Source organism: Lotus japonicus, chromosome 1 (genome assembly GCF_012489685.1).
Source record: "Lotus japonicus ecotype B-129 chromosome 1, LjGifu_v1.2".
NCBI classification, from domain to species: Eukaryota; Viridiplantae; Streptophyta; class Magnoliopsida; order Fabales; family Fabaceae; genus Lotus; species Lotus japonicus.
In genome coordinates this window covers 113,380,317-113,392,830 of record NC_080041.1, presented here as the reverse complement: position 1 = coordinate 113,392,830, position 12,514 = coordinate 113,380,317, and the positions used below count along the sequence as shown (strand labels likewise).

General features: G+C 36.0%; 2 protein-coding genes across 2 annotated transcripts; one reads left to right on the top strand and one right to left on the bottom strand.

The window, feature by feature from the left end:
* Positions 1-888: 888 nt before the first annotated feature.
* On the top strand, positions 889-4,551 carry LOC130729417 (ras-related protein RABA5c-like). Its single transcript, XM_057581174.1, has 2 exons — positions 889-1,364; positions 3,913-4,551. The coding sequence occupies exons 1-2, from the start codon at positions 1,028-1,030 to the stop codon at positions 4,224-4,226; spliced, it is 651 nt and encodes a 216-aa protein (XP_057437157.1). The 5' UTR covers positions 889-1,027; the 3' UTR covers positions 4,227-4,551.
* A 5,331-nt stretch (positions 4,552-9,882) lies between these two features.
* LOC130729416 (cytochrome b561 and DOMON domain-containing protein At3g25290-like) lies at positions 9,883-12,297 on the bottom strand. The gene is made up of 3 exons (XM_057581172.1): positions 11,511-12,297; positions 10,570-10,824; positions 9,883-10,435 (listed from the first exon to the last, which is right to left on the bottom strand). The coding sequence occupies exons 1-3, from the start codon at positions 12,123-12,125 to the stop codon at positions 10,133-10,135; spliced, it is 1,173 nt and encodes a 390-aa protein (XP_057437155.1). The 5' UTR covers positions 12,126-12,297; the 3' UTR covers positions 9,883-10,132.
* Positions 12,298-12,514: the final 217 nt, after the last annotated feature.

Here is a 12,514-nt window from a genome sequence, read left to right as displayed (position 1 = left end):
TCACATGATCAAATAAATTAAAATTAACAGGGCTTTTGTGATAAATATGAAAAATTATAAAAGGAATTTGCAAGACATATAGATAATTATAAAACAAACGGAGAAATTTAATTTAATTAATAAGGGTTAAATATGTTTCTTCTCCTGACTTATACATTCTAACCTAAAATGGCATTGGTCTTGTCTATTAATTAATTTGGTCGAATATGGCTTGGGCCTAATGTAGGCTAGATTATAAGCTATTGTGAGCAGTCTGTCCTACTTCTATCCCTATTTGGGTGATAGGAGGGGGAAGGGTTGAGTGCGGTGGTTCCCCAAAAAATGTCTTATACCCCCTCTGTTCCTATTTATAAGTCACAAAAAACTAATTCTCTTAGATTAAGAAAAGTAGTTAGTAATAATAAATTTATAAAGGAAATGATTAGCTTTCCTAAACTACCCTTATTTACTTTCCTATGATTTTCTCTCTTCAAGTTAATATTCAAAAAGTTCATCATCTCTTTCATATTAAATATGAGGGTGAATTTGGAAAAAATTATTTAATGCTTCCTAGATATTAGAAAGTGACTTATATTTAGGAATAATTTTTTTTCAAAAAAATGTGACTTATAATAAGGAACGGAGGGAAGGGAGTATGTAGTAAGAGTGAGAGAGCATCTTTAATCATTTCCTTTTCCTCACGCTTTTCCTTATTTTTATTACATAAAACAAATAAAGCGGTTTAAGTCAAAGCCTTGTAGTTTTTAATTTAATTTAATTATTCACTCCCACAGTCCCACGCACGAAGTGCAAGCAAAATCCACCGAATATCACAAAATACCCGCCACTAATCACGCACCATGCCCGAAAAAAAGAAAAAGCGAAGAAAAACCCCAAAAACCCCTCACACGCTAACACCTCATCTTCATAATTGCCTTCACGTTCTTCATCCATTCACATTTCACACCACACTGTTCTTCCTTTTATACGTGACTCCCACGCACTTCTCGTGAAGCGAATCATCATCCACCGTTGAACTGCGACGGCGATGGAGGACGAGAATGGCGAAGTCGGCGAGGAGTACTTGTTCAAGATCGTGCTGATTGGGGACTCTGCGGTGGGGAAGTCGAACTTGCTGTCACGGTTCGCTCGCAACGAGTTCGACAGCAACTCCAAGGCGACGATCGGTGTGGAGTTCCAGACGCAGATGGTGGAAATCGACGGCAAAGAAGTCAAGGCGCAGATCTGGGACACCGCCGGGCAAGAGCGGTTCAGGGCGGTTACTTCCGCTTACTACAGAGGCGCTGTTGGAGCTCTTGTTGTTTATGATATTACCAGAAGAGGCACATTTGAGAACATCAAGAGGTGGATTGAAGAGCTTGATAGTGAGTGCATTTTATCCCTAACCTCATTTTTCTCTCAATTTCTGGTTATCTGTTTTTGTTTCTTTCTATTTTTGGCTTTAGAAATGAGGAAATGTGTTGCTAAATTAGTGTATTGTATTGCTTGAAATTGAAGAATTGATGCGACTAAGACTGATTATGCGGTTTTAGATAGTGAAAATTGCACCTACAACTGAGATTTTGAACCACTATTCAAAATCATCATCTATTGTATTAGTCCTTTAACTATGAAATTATCTTCAAGACGCGGTTAAGTGTGCGTTTGGATTTCCGTGTGGATCCACGTTGGCTTACATACGTTCACGTTGACACATTGAACTCAACGTGACAAGTTCTAACTTCGACGTTTGGTGGATTGAGATACGTGAAATCACGTCTGTTGGCTCTAACGCCAAACACTAAATCATTCTCTGAAGGTGTGTTTTGTAAGTCAAACTAATTTCCCACTAATTTGACAGATTATTAGTACTGTAATCATTGACATTATGTCCAAGATACCAGGATATGCATTTATAAGTCAAATAAATCATCTAATGTGGAAACTAATTTAACTGACCAAATGCACGTCAGTCACAGAACTCAGTTTATTAGGAATTAATATATTTAGGCTCATTTGGTTATTTACTAATTTTAGAAACTAGTCCACATGGTTTTTCTTTCCCCAAGTTATTCTGGGTGTTTTTTATGCTTTAATTGCACATGATTTTTTAAGTTCCATTGCCCTTTTTTACCCTTTTCTTAAAGATGATAGAATGATTTTGTTGATCTTCCCCTTTTCTTTTTGTCCTGTTCCATGGGCTTTTGTTAGTGGAAAATGAAATACAGAGTTTGATATGATTAAGGAGTAGAATTGGAGTTGCGTTTGCATTTACTTATATGCTAATACTGCAATTTCTAGAAACAGTTTAGACATTGGTATTTGCATCGTTGACATGTTGTCTCTGTTTGTTTTTTTGCCACTGGGAACATGAAGCGGTGGAATAAGAAATTAGATGACGGTTGGGCATTAATTTTGTATTTACATGTAAAGTCAGTGAATCTGAAAACGAATAAAGTCCTTGACAGAGATCAGGTGGGGGTTGTCAAATGTGGTACGGAATCTGGTAGAGGTGAATTGGGAAGGTATTAAATTGGTTGGTGGTGCAGCTTAGAATGATGTGTCCAATCTGCTCTTGGAGATTGATTGCTTGATAGAAGTAATGAAGAGTATAGATATGTTATCCTTTCTATCTATCTTGATTATGAGCTGATCTAATTTTTTCTTAATTTGATTTGATTAGGATATATTGATTCTGAATTAGTATATATACTTGCTCTTGTTTCCTCTAGAATATGAATGAGAATTTCCTAACTAGTGGCCTAAAATATGGAAATTATTGAAGATTAATAATGCGATTTAATCTTGTTTATCTGAGAATGAGGGACACACTGATTGCTGGGTATTTCAGTTTAATATCTGTTCAGACATAACATTATATTTGATAAAAAGAACCTGACCCTGTTTGTGCTGGAACAAAGATGTAAGGCTGCCCTGAATCACCAAAACCCGTTGCTTAGTTGTATTTGTCACCATCCTTGTAGAGGCAGATGAGATTTGTATAGCATTCTCAAAGTTAGCAATAAATACACACCCTTCTAGAGAACTAGCAAATATCTTTTAAACTATGATGAACTATTTTTTATGTTTAAATGCTGCTAGCATGACTGGTCCTGAATTGTGTGTGCATATTCTTTACCCTGTACTACATGAACTAGTTAAATAAACTTCCATTTGCTTTATTTTATCTTATACTATTTCTTTCACACTTTACTTGGAGTATGTGCTTCTGTAAGTTTCTTAATAACTAAATAGTTTTTTAGCTGCCAGACTTAATGGCACGTGTCACTTTGTCAGAAGACTCAGAACTCAGAACCTTTTTTTTTGAAAGTACAGAACCTGAACATACTAACATAGCATCAATTTTTGCATATTATTTTACTCCGCTTAACTTTAGTGTATTATTATAGTCAAATATGAATAAACCTATGTTTTAGTCAAAACTCATTACTTTAGTTCTCAAGAAGTTTCTGTTAGCAGTATTCTCCCTACTGTATTCTAATTATGCTTCAACCCTTATTTTAGTCTCTGGATTTTATAATTTATCTTCAAATTTGACTCTTTTGTTTAACTAAGCCTAAGAGAAATGAGTGTAATGGAGTCCTTATTTAGGGACTCATTTCATGTTATTTTACATTATAGATGGACTGCATTATTGGGGGACTAAATTGGTCAGAGTTATTTGTTGAACCTTTTGAGTATCAAAGTCATTTGACTATTTGAGGTTTGTATGAAATTTGTTTTTCTGCAAGGGCTAGTTGTGTCTTCTGGTGGGGTCAGTCAAGTCATTTTGGGAGATAAACTTTTAAACCTGCATTGTTTACCTTTTACATATCAGCAGTGACATGCCTTAAAAATCTTAATTTTGTTGATTGGTTTGGTTTCCATGTAATTTTGTAACGGAGTTTGATTCTTGCATAAATTATCTTGCAGCTCAAAATGACAGCACCATAGCAAGAATGCTGGTGGGAAATAAGTGTGATTTGGAGAATATTAGAGAGGTGAGCATAGAGGAGGGAAAAAGTTTTGCAGAAGCAGAAGGATTGTTCTTCATGGAGACATCTGCACTTGATTCCACCAATGTCCAAACAGCTTTCGAGATTGTTATCCGTGAAATTTACAACAACATCAGCCGGAAAGTCCTAAACTCTGATTCTTATAAGGCTGAATTGACTGTGAATCGAGTAAGCCTGGTTAATGGGGCAGGATCAAAGAAAAATCCTCTCAGTTTTTCATGCTGTTCTTGATGAGATTTTGATTTTTACTTGGATTGGATACTTGTTTGGATCTTTCAAGAGTAATTTTTTTTTTTTGGCATTTGCCTAGTTATAAGGTGGCTACTACTATTTCTTGGCTTTTGCTGTTACCTTTTTCATTACCTCCTCCAAGTTTTAAGTTCTAGGGACCCTTACACCTACCTCTCTGAATCTGTTCAGTAGGATGTTCAACTATCAATGGCCGCTTCTGGTTAGAATTTGTTATCAGCTCTTAAATTCTTGTAATTTGTTGAAAACTTTAACAACACTTTGATGATAGCATTTATGGAGTTTTAGGTGAACAGATTCATAAGGATATGCTAACGCCTAAGATCTCCATATGTTTCGCGGGGATAGGTTGTCAGAATCTTAGGTATCCTAACTTGTTCATAAATGGACTAGGGTGTGGCATTGATTATCTATTTGCTTAGTTTTCTCATTTAATATTTAGCACAAGAATAATTTATTTTCTTCGAGAACAGAAAAAAAATTGATTTATGCTTATTATTTTATAATGATATATTTAGTTAATGAGATTATGTGTTTAATAACTATCTACTGTCTCATTTTATTTTGCCACATCATCAACAATTAAATTAAGAAGTTACAAAAAAATAACATGATAAACTATATAGTATAATTGATGTTTTAAAATTCTTTACATTGTTAGTGCATATAACTTAAGTCATAAGATCACAATATTTTTTAACTCTATCATGATATGTTAAAAGCTGAGTTTAATTATGCATTGACTGTATAATATTTTAAGCAAAAATTCAATCATAATTTATTATTTTACAATATTATAGATAAATTAAAATGAAAAAAGAAATATAATAAGGTATCATTGGAGTTTGGTGGCTTTTAGCTGGCACCAGGCAACATGAAAACACACTTGTTATAACAGGTATTTAATGGGGAATTAAATAAAAATAAAATGTAGTAATATCTTTTTAAGTTACCTTGTGTCGTGAACACCCAACATTTTGTTGTCAAATATTTCCTTCTTCCCTATAACACCGTGCTCATGGAAATCTTGTTGGAGCTTTGGTTCTTCCCTGAAACCAAAAGAAGAAACACCTAATCTTTGTTACTTTTCCCTCAGTCGATTGGTTCTTCCCTGCAACCAAAAATTGCTTTCCATTTAATTAAGCAACTTTTTGTAAGCTTTTAAATTCAACTGAAGCAGAACCTCACGGGTCACGGCTACTCACGGCATCCTCATTTCGTGAACCAGGGTTTAATTATTTGGTTTGTCTTAGAGTATCTTGATTCTTTTGCTTTCAAAAAATTGACATTGTTAACATATTATAAATTCCATTTGTCCTTCTGGAGTTACCCTATATGTATATCTGATAGCAAAATTATTTAACTCCCTTAGGATACATGCATCAACAAACAGTAATTGTCCAGCCAAATGAAGTAATCCTAGTATCTTTCAAAAGGAAAAAGTAATCCTTGTATGAAATGCGTCACATTAGCCACACATAACACTAAATTAACCAATAATATGAACTCCATCAATCATTGAGTAACAAGTTGCTACTTTATTTCTACGCTCCTATCAAACAGAAAGTGAAGAGTGTAAAATTAGTAATAGGTTTCATTTGAGGGATATAATACACAATTATATATATATTACAAGATATATAGTGCAAAGTAGCTTGGTAACGATAAATTAGCCACCCACTACACTTAATTAACCATATTTCAAAGCAGTGTTAACTAGAAATATCACTTGAAAGTCTCAATTACTAACCAAATACGAGCATCAACTGACCATGCATTTGCTTAGTGTTGTAGGAGTAAGTAAGATAACAAGCGGATGATCAGTCTAAAACGTGATTTACATGCAACAATTGAAATAAATAAATGTAGGTCTCTTTTTTGGTTACAAGAAAAGTAGGTTTTATTACCCACTGAGTATTATGTTGCTAAGAAGTTTTTTTAATAGGCTAAAGTATTGCATTAAACGGGAGTACAAGGGTATTCGATCCAACGGCCCTTTATGCAAAATTGAGAATTTAAATTTTTTTTCCTTGGTAATAGAATCGGAGCAAGAGATATTTGAGGAGGTTTTGCATGGTGATCTTGATTTCTCTTTAGATCCTTGGCCTAATATCTCTGAAAGTGGAAAAGACTTTGTTCGGAAGATGCTTGTTAGAGATCTAATCAACATATTACAACACATGAAGTTCTTAGTATGTTTCAGCACTCCATATACCCATTGAGAAAAAATCACCATACATCCTCGACCAATAGAGGACATACAAAGTGTTCGCCAACCTAGTTACACAAAAAGGGTGCGTCATCAACAACTCCAAGTATTCGGGAAAAAAAATCTTATAAGAGATTCCTTCGCGTCAATATGAATATGTGATGAAACTGAAGAAGGAGGCTTCACGAACCGCTTCAAGGATTACCCAACTCCTCTCTGCACAGTAGAGTACGCAAGATAGATTAAAGAACAAAGGGAAAGAAGGCTCCAAATCAAGAGCTTGAAAAAGAATTTGAAAAGCCCTAATGTATCCCCAACCGTTCATATGAAGGTGAGAAGCTGCAACTCATAGATGTTTCAAGACTTGGACCCCAACCCCGAGAAAGAGAGAAATACACCAAACGTTGTAAACTATATTCATATACAAAATGACTTTGACCCTGGCTTGCCCATTGGTCGCACAACTAGTTGTATCAACATGGAATCTCAATTACAACTTCATTATTTCGAAGGATTTCAGCCGACAAGCATATGCGAGATTTAAGTAGTGATTGGTCTCTCTCCTTGAAGAATACTTCATAGGGAAAGACATAATGAACAATTTGGGGGAAGCACTCCTCGAACTCATGCTATTGGGATAACCTACGCATAAAAGGAATAAGGATTCATAAGCCCAACATTTACGAAGGAGAGATCTTCAGGGAAGCACAAAGACTATGCCTTTACTTATTGCTTCCCAACACGACGACCTAGAATCCACATCCTTGATAACGCAAATTGTACGCAACGACATGAAAAGTGAGACAACTGCCACCCACCATTGGTACAACAAAAGAATATAACAAGAGATACAATGTAAAGTTCTTAACTTCCACTACAGTGTGAAGAGGAAAGTAGCAAGAAGCATGAAGAACTTACCAAAATAGTGGAGAGTTGAAAATTTTAGCAACAAGTGATTCACATGTTCTGGATTCGAGGTCTCCAAATGAAGAGGCTTGGAACGATGGAGGAAATAGGAAGAAGGATAAATGGTACCCAAACTCCTACTTGAAAGGTAATGAATCGGGGGAGGGGGGGGGGAATACTATCTTTCATCTCAAGGCATATACGACCTTTCATACCTTTCTACCCTATCATTGAAGCACCTTTAGAGAATCACATTGAATGAATCCTCATAAATCCAGATGTAACACACATCGACTTACTCCATCAACGATCAAACGGTGACGAGACACATCTCTTCCTGTTTCGAGGGACCTCAGATAAAGCGTTGATACAAAAGGAAAAACCTTGTGACTGGATGAATTTGACTCACATCATCTCAGACACATGCCTTAAAGCTCTTAAGCTCAACTCGGACCACGAGTATGGGGTAAGCTAATAATCTCATTGTTTTGGACCATAGACTATCTCAAATCTTGACACTCCAAACATACTAAGGCCTCAGATACTCGAACCATAGACTGTCTCATATCTTGACACTCCAAGCATACTAAGACCTCAGATACTCGAAATGGGGGGGGGGGGGGGAGTTGTTACGGTAAAAATGATAGGCCCAATAGCAACAATGTTTAATGCATATGAGAACAAGTACTCTTAATCAAGGTGATATCTTATATTATCATAGAGTATCTGTTATATCTTAACATATCTCTATCACATCTTGGATGTCTCCTTCCACCTTTGGTATACCTAAGTATATAAATACACACCTCGGGTACATACTATCTTCTGACCTGAAGCTTTATTTCTCCTTCAGGTTTGCTTATTGATTGTCGTAGTGCCTTGGAGGTACCCACCTCTGATGCTTACTTGGACGTTGGAATATGAGAAGACAAAGTCCTTCCAAGGAGAAGTCGTTCAACGAAGCGTCCCTTCAGTGCAGCTATACAACCTTGCTCCGGTAAAGTAACCTACCACCAAAACAAATATCATCTTTTTCAAAGATAGAAAAATCTCAAAGTTGTTAGAGGACTAGAAGTTGATCCAAGTGGTAGGGTGAACTAGTATAATAATATCAATATGTTGTTTCCTATCCTTTAAACTAGTCATTTGTGTAGTAATTAAAGGGAATTTCAATCGAAGTTAAAATCTTAAAAGAAGTTAAAAAAAGATTTGATTAAAAGAAAAAATTCAAAAAAATTTAAAACACCATTCAAACCTTCATTTATAATTTTGTTATCTTAGACTTTCAAACGGAGCATTAATCTTCCCAAAAGCTAAAAGGGGCTTTTACAATTAATTTGTCCAAAACAAATTGAAATTCATCTTGGTGATTAGTTTTCTTCAACCTACTCCCAAGTAATGAGTATGGTGTCCATGCATGCATCACATCACATGGGAATCTCATAAAAACGAAGCTATGATTTAAAAGAAAGCAACAAAAGCATGAATAACGAAAGTGAAAGAATTAGTTGTGGGGTTAAGGGGATAGGAACATTGCATGCCATGAGGCTGAGGGACCATATACAACATGGTTTGGTAAATAACTTTAAGCAAACGTTTAACATCAACAAAAAGTGTGACTTTTGTTGTCAGTTAGCTTAAATAAGGGATCCCCACAAAATATGACCAAACCAATGTAATTTATCCACCTTCATAACTTCCAACAACTTCAAGAAATTCCTAAAGAATTAATTGATTCTTTCAAGTAGATCTCTGCCTTTATCGCTCCACATAAGGCATCCTTTAGCGTAATAAAGCATGTGACTAGATTTGTGACTCATTGGTCTAATTAGGCATCATGATTTATTTTATACATATGGTGGAAGTCACTATCATCATGTGTTAAGTGTTGGCTTAACCAATTTGAACATAAAAAGTGTAATAGTATCAGCTCAGATGAATAGGAGGGGAATGAACTTGTAGCATGTAATAGTACTAAAAACCACAGAGCCTGTCGTAATGAAGAATGAATAAATTAAAGATTGATTTGGATTTTGGAGTACAGACGTAATTACTAATTAGGATAAAGAAGGGTACTATACACCCTAATATAGGAAGAGAAAAGTGATAAATTGTGACATGTAGTGTGGTAGGAACTAGGAAGTTAGATACATATAAGAAAAAAAGTTGGATGGAGTTGAGTTGGAGTATTATTGATCAAAATTGTGGTCCCGCAATGGTATCACAATCGTTATTGTGGCTGTTTTAGGCCATTTTTGTCAGTAATTTTGTAAGATCAGCATTGACGACACACCTTTAAAAAGTTATTATATTTTTTGAAAAATGTATTAGTTTTTTAAGAAATAAATAAATTATAATAAATGTGTTAAAGTGTGTCCTTAAAATAAACGTGTTGTTAGCATTTCACATTTTCAATGTAGTGGCCGTTGCAAAGTCGCAATGCAGCCATATCCGCAATCGCAGGGTAATTTATAAAAGTTAGATTTGATAAAGTTAGCATGAATACGCAACACTTTGTTAGAGTTGTGGCCTGGTTTGCCAGCCTAGCATACAAGGTTAAATAATTATAGGAACAGGTAACAGCTTCCTGTAAAAGTTTTCCTTAACCTAATTACAGAGAGACTGAAAAATCTATACGCCCATAACCCAAACCAAACCAAGCATTACACTAAAATAGGTAACATAGATATCATATAAAACAATTACAATATCAAGAGTATACTACTAGGAGATCGAAGAAGCCAAGCCAAATCCGTAAACACTTGATCATATGTTAAGGTTGCCTGCTCTGTCCATTGTTGTTGTATCCGTCGTAAGTATTGGACTTGCTACAATATTTTCTCTTTAACACAACAATCCATGTCAGAACTTCCAAAACCAAGACAAGTGCACCCAATATGAGAAGCACATCGAGGTATATTGCTCTGTATTTCTCATCAGGTTGCAAGATGAAGAAGCCCCTGAATATGTTCACAATTCCCAGGACAATTATAGTGTATCCAAAGCTATGGTGAAAGATATTCCACAAGTATCTAAACTTGTGATCCTTGTTTGGCCTTATGAACAATGCGAAAATCTGCAAAACCAAACAGATAGACACATAAAAAATGTCTAAAAATTACTCTAGCTCAGAGGTGAGGACTATTTTGGTCATATCTGTTATCAATGCGAAACTTTCAACACTTTCTTTTAAGGAATACAAGGTGTTACCTGGATTGTGGCGAGACAAAAGAGGGCGATTCCGATGTTGCGATGACCGCTGAATGGATTCTCTCCTGATTTGCTTCCCAGTTTCATCCCAGTTCCCCAGCCAGCAACACCAATGACATAAGCAGATAGTTGGCAACCAACATGAAGATAGAACCAAGCTGGGTCTGCAGATGGGAAAACCCTCATGTACCTTGCTATGATAACTCCAAGGGGAAAGAGAAAACCCCAACTCACTGCATTCAGTATTCCATGTATCTGTCATCAAAGAATATCACATATTAACAAACATTCTGTCAAAAAGGAAATCTTCTCCTTTTTCCACACTCTGCTCAAACGACTAAAGACTCCCAATTGTTCAAAAAAAAGTTAAATAAACAATCTTAACACCCAAGTAAAATAAAAAAAGTCAATGAACAATCTTACTTTCTGGACTGAAAATTCATAGAAACATTAAGAAAAAACTTATTATTTTGTCAAATCATAAAAACCAATTAAAAAACTAAAAGCTCACTCCCTTCAACAAAGATTAAATTAGGGGAAAAAAACTATTTTCTGCAACCAAGGAAACTCATAATTAAAAAAAAAAGGGGAAAAAAAAACTATAACCCACCACAGTACCACACTCTTCAACATGAAAGGGCAATTTACCAACAACACCCTTTTGCCTTTTCAAAACCATAAAACATGGAAAAAAAAAAAAAACTCACATTCGTAGAATCCAACAGGGTCAATGAAATTCAAACTTTTTTATTTCTATTTTGCGCAGGGTAAAGTGGAAGTTTGAATCCGTAAATTAAGAGTTCAATTTCTAAAAAACCACATATTTAAAGAGACATTTGACTTTCACCATACCGAGTCAGAATTGCAAAAATAATTTAATAAAAAAATTAAAGTAAAAACGGAAACTAACAAACACCCATTTTCCAAAAGCAGAAACTCACATTTTTCCTCCTGGTGGTAAAATCCACGGTACCAGCAGCAGCATCACCAGAACCATGCCCTCCAGAGAAGCTGAGCCTCCCTTTAGAATTCAAATGCGGCGGATCAAACTCATGCTTCCCAATCCTTCCAGCCGTTACAGATGGCCCCACCATCCACACATGGTTCACCGCCATAGCATGCTCCGGCACCTTCACGGTGGCGAAAATCCTCACCACCCCGCCGACCTCCTCCGCCCTCATGTCCCACACGTCGAACGACAGCTTCCCCGGAATGATCTCGTGGTAGGATTTCAGGTCGAAAGTCTTCACCGTCACGACGCCGGTGTTGTTGTCCTTGAACGCCACCAGCACCTGCGCCCCCACCATGCCGTCCCCTGTTGGGTTTATCCCCCATGACACCCACCCGCCGGGGTTTGGCGGCGCCGCTTCGAACGCCACCGTGAGGGAGTTGTTTAAATTGTTGTAGTCCCAATGGAGGAAGGAATCGAGTGTGGGCAGGTCCGCGCAGTTGGGGTAGACCTGGTTCAACTTCAGCATCTGCGTGGTGCACCTGAGGGATGAACATGTGACAGCAAACAGCGAGAGGAGAAGGAAAAGTATCAAAGGTGAAGCCATTGTTGAGAAGAAGAAGAGAAACAGAGTGTGTGTGTTTGTTTAGAGAGAAAGAGTATGGAATTAATATACAAGTGTTACTATTTTTTAAGGTTTTGCAGAAGGGAATGAGTTGGTGATATTAATGATTTTGAGGTGGGAATTGAATGGAATGCGAAGAACAAGGAAACTGAAAGAGAGAATCACTATATATTCATGAGAGAAGGGGACAGCTAAGTATATACTAGTATTGTAGCCCGTTTCCGTGCTATGCACGGACGATCAATTCTATGATTAAATATATTTATATGTATTATTTATCATGGTTAAATAATTAAATCAAAGTTTAATAATTTATAATTTTCTCTTATATATAAAATCAAAATATTATAAAAGATGTTACGAACATACAA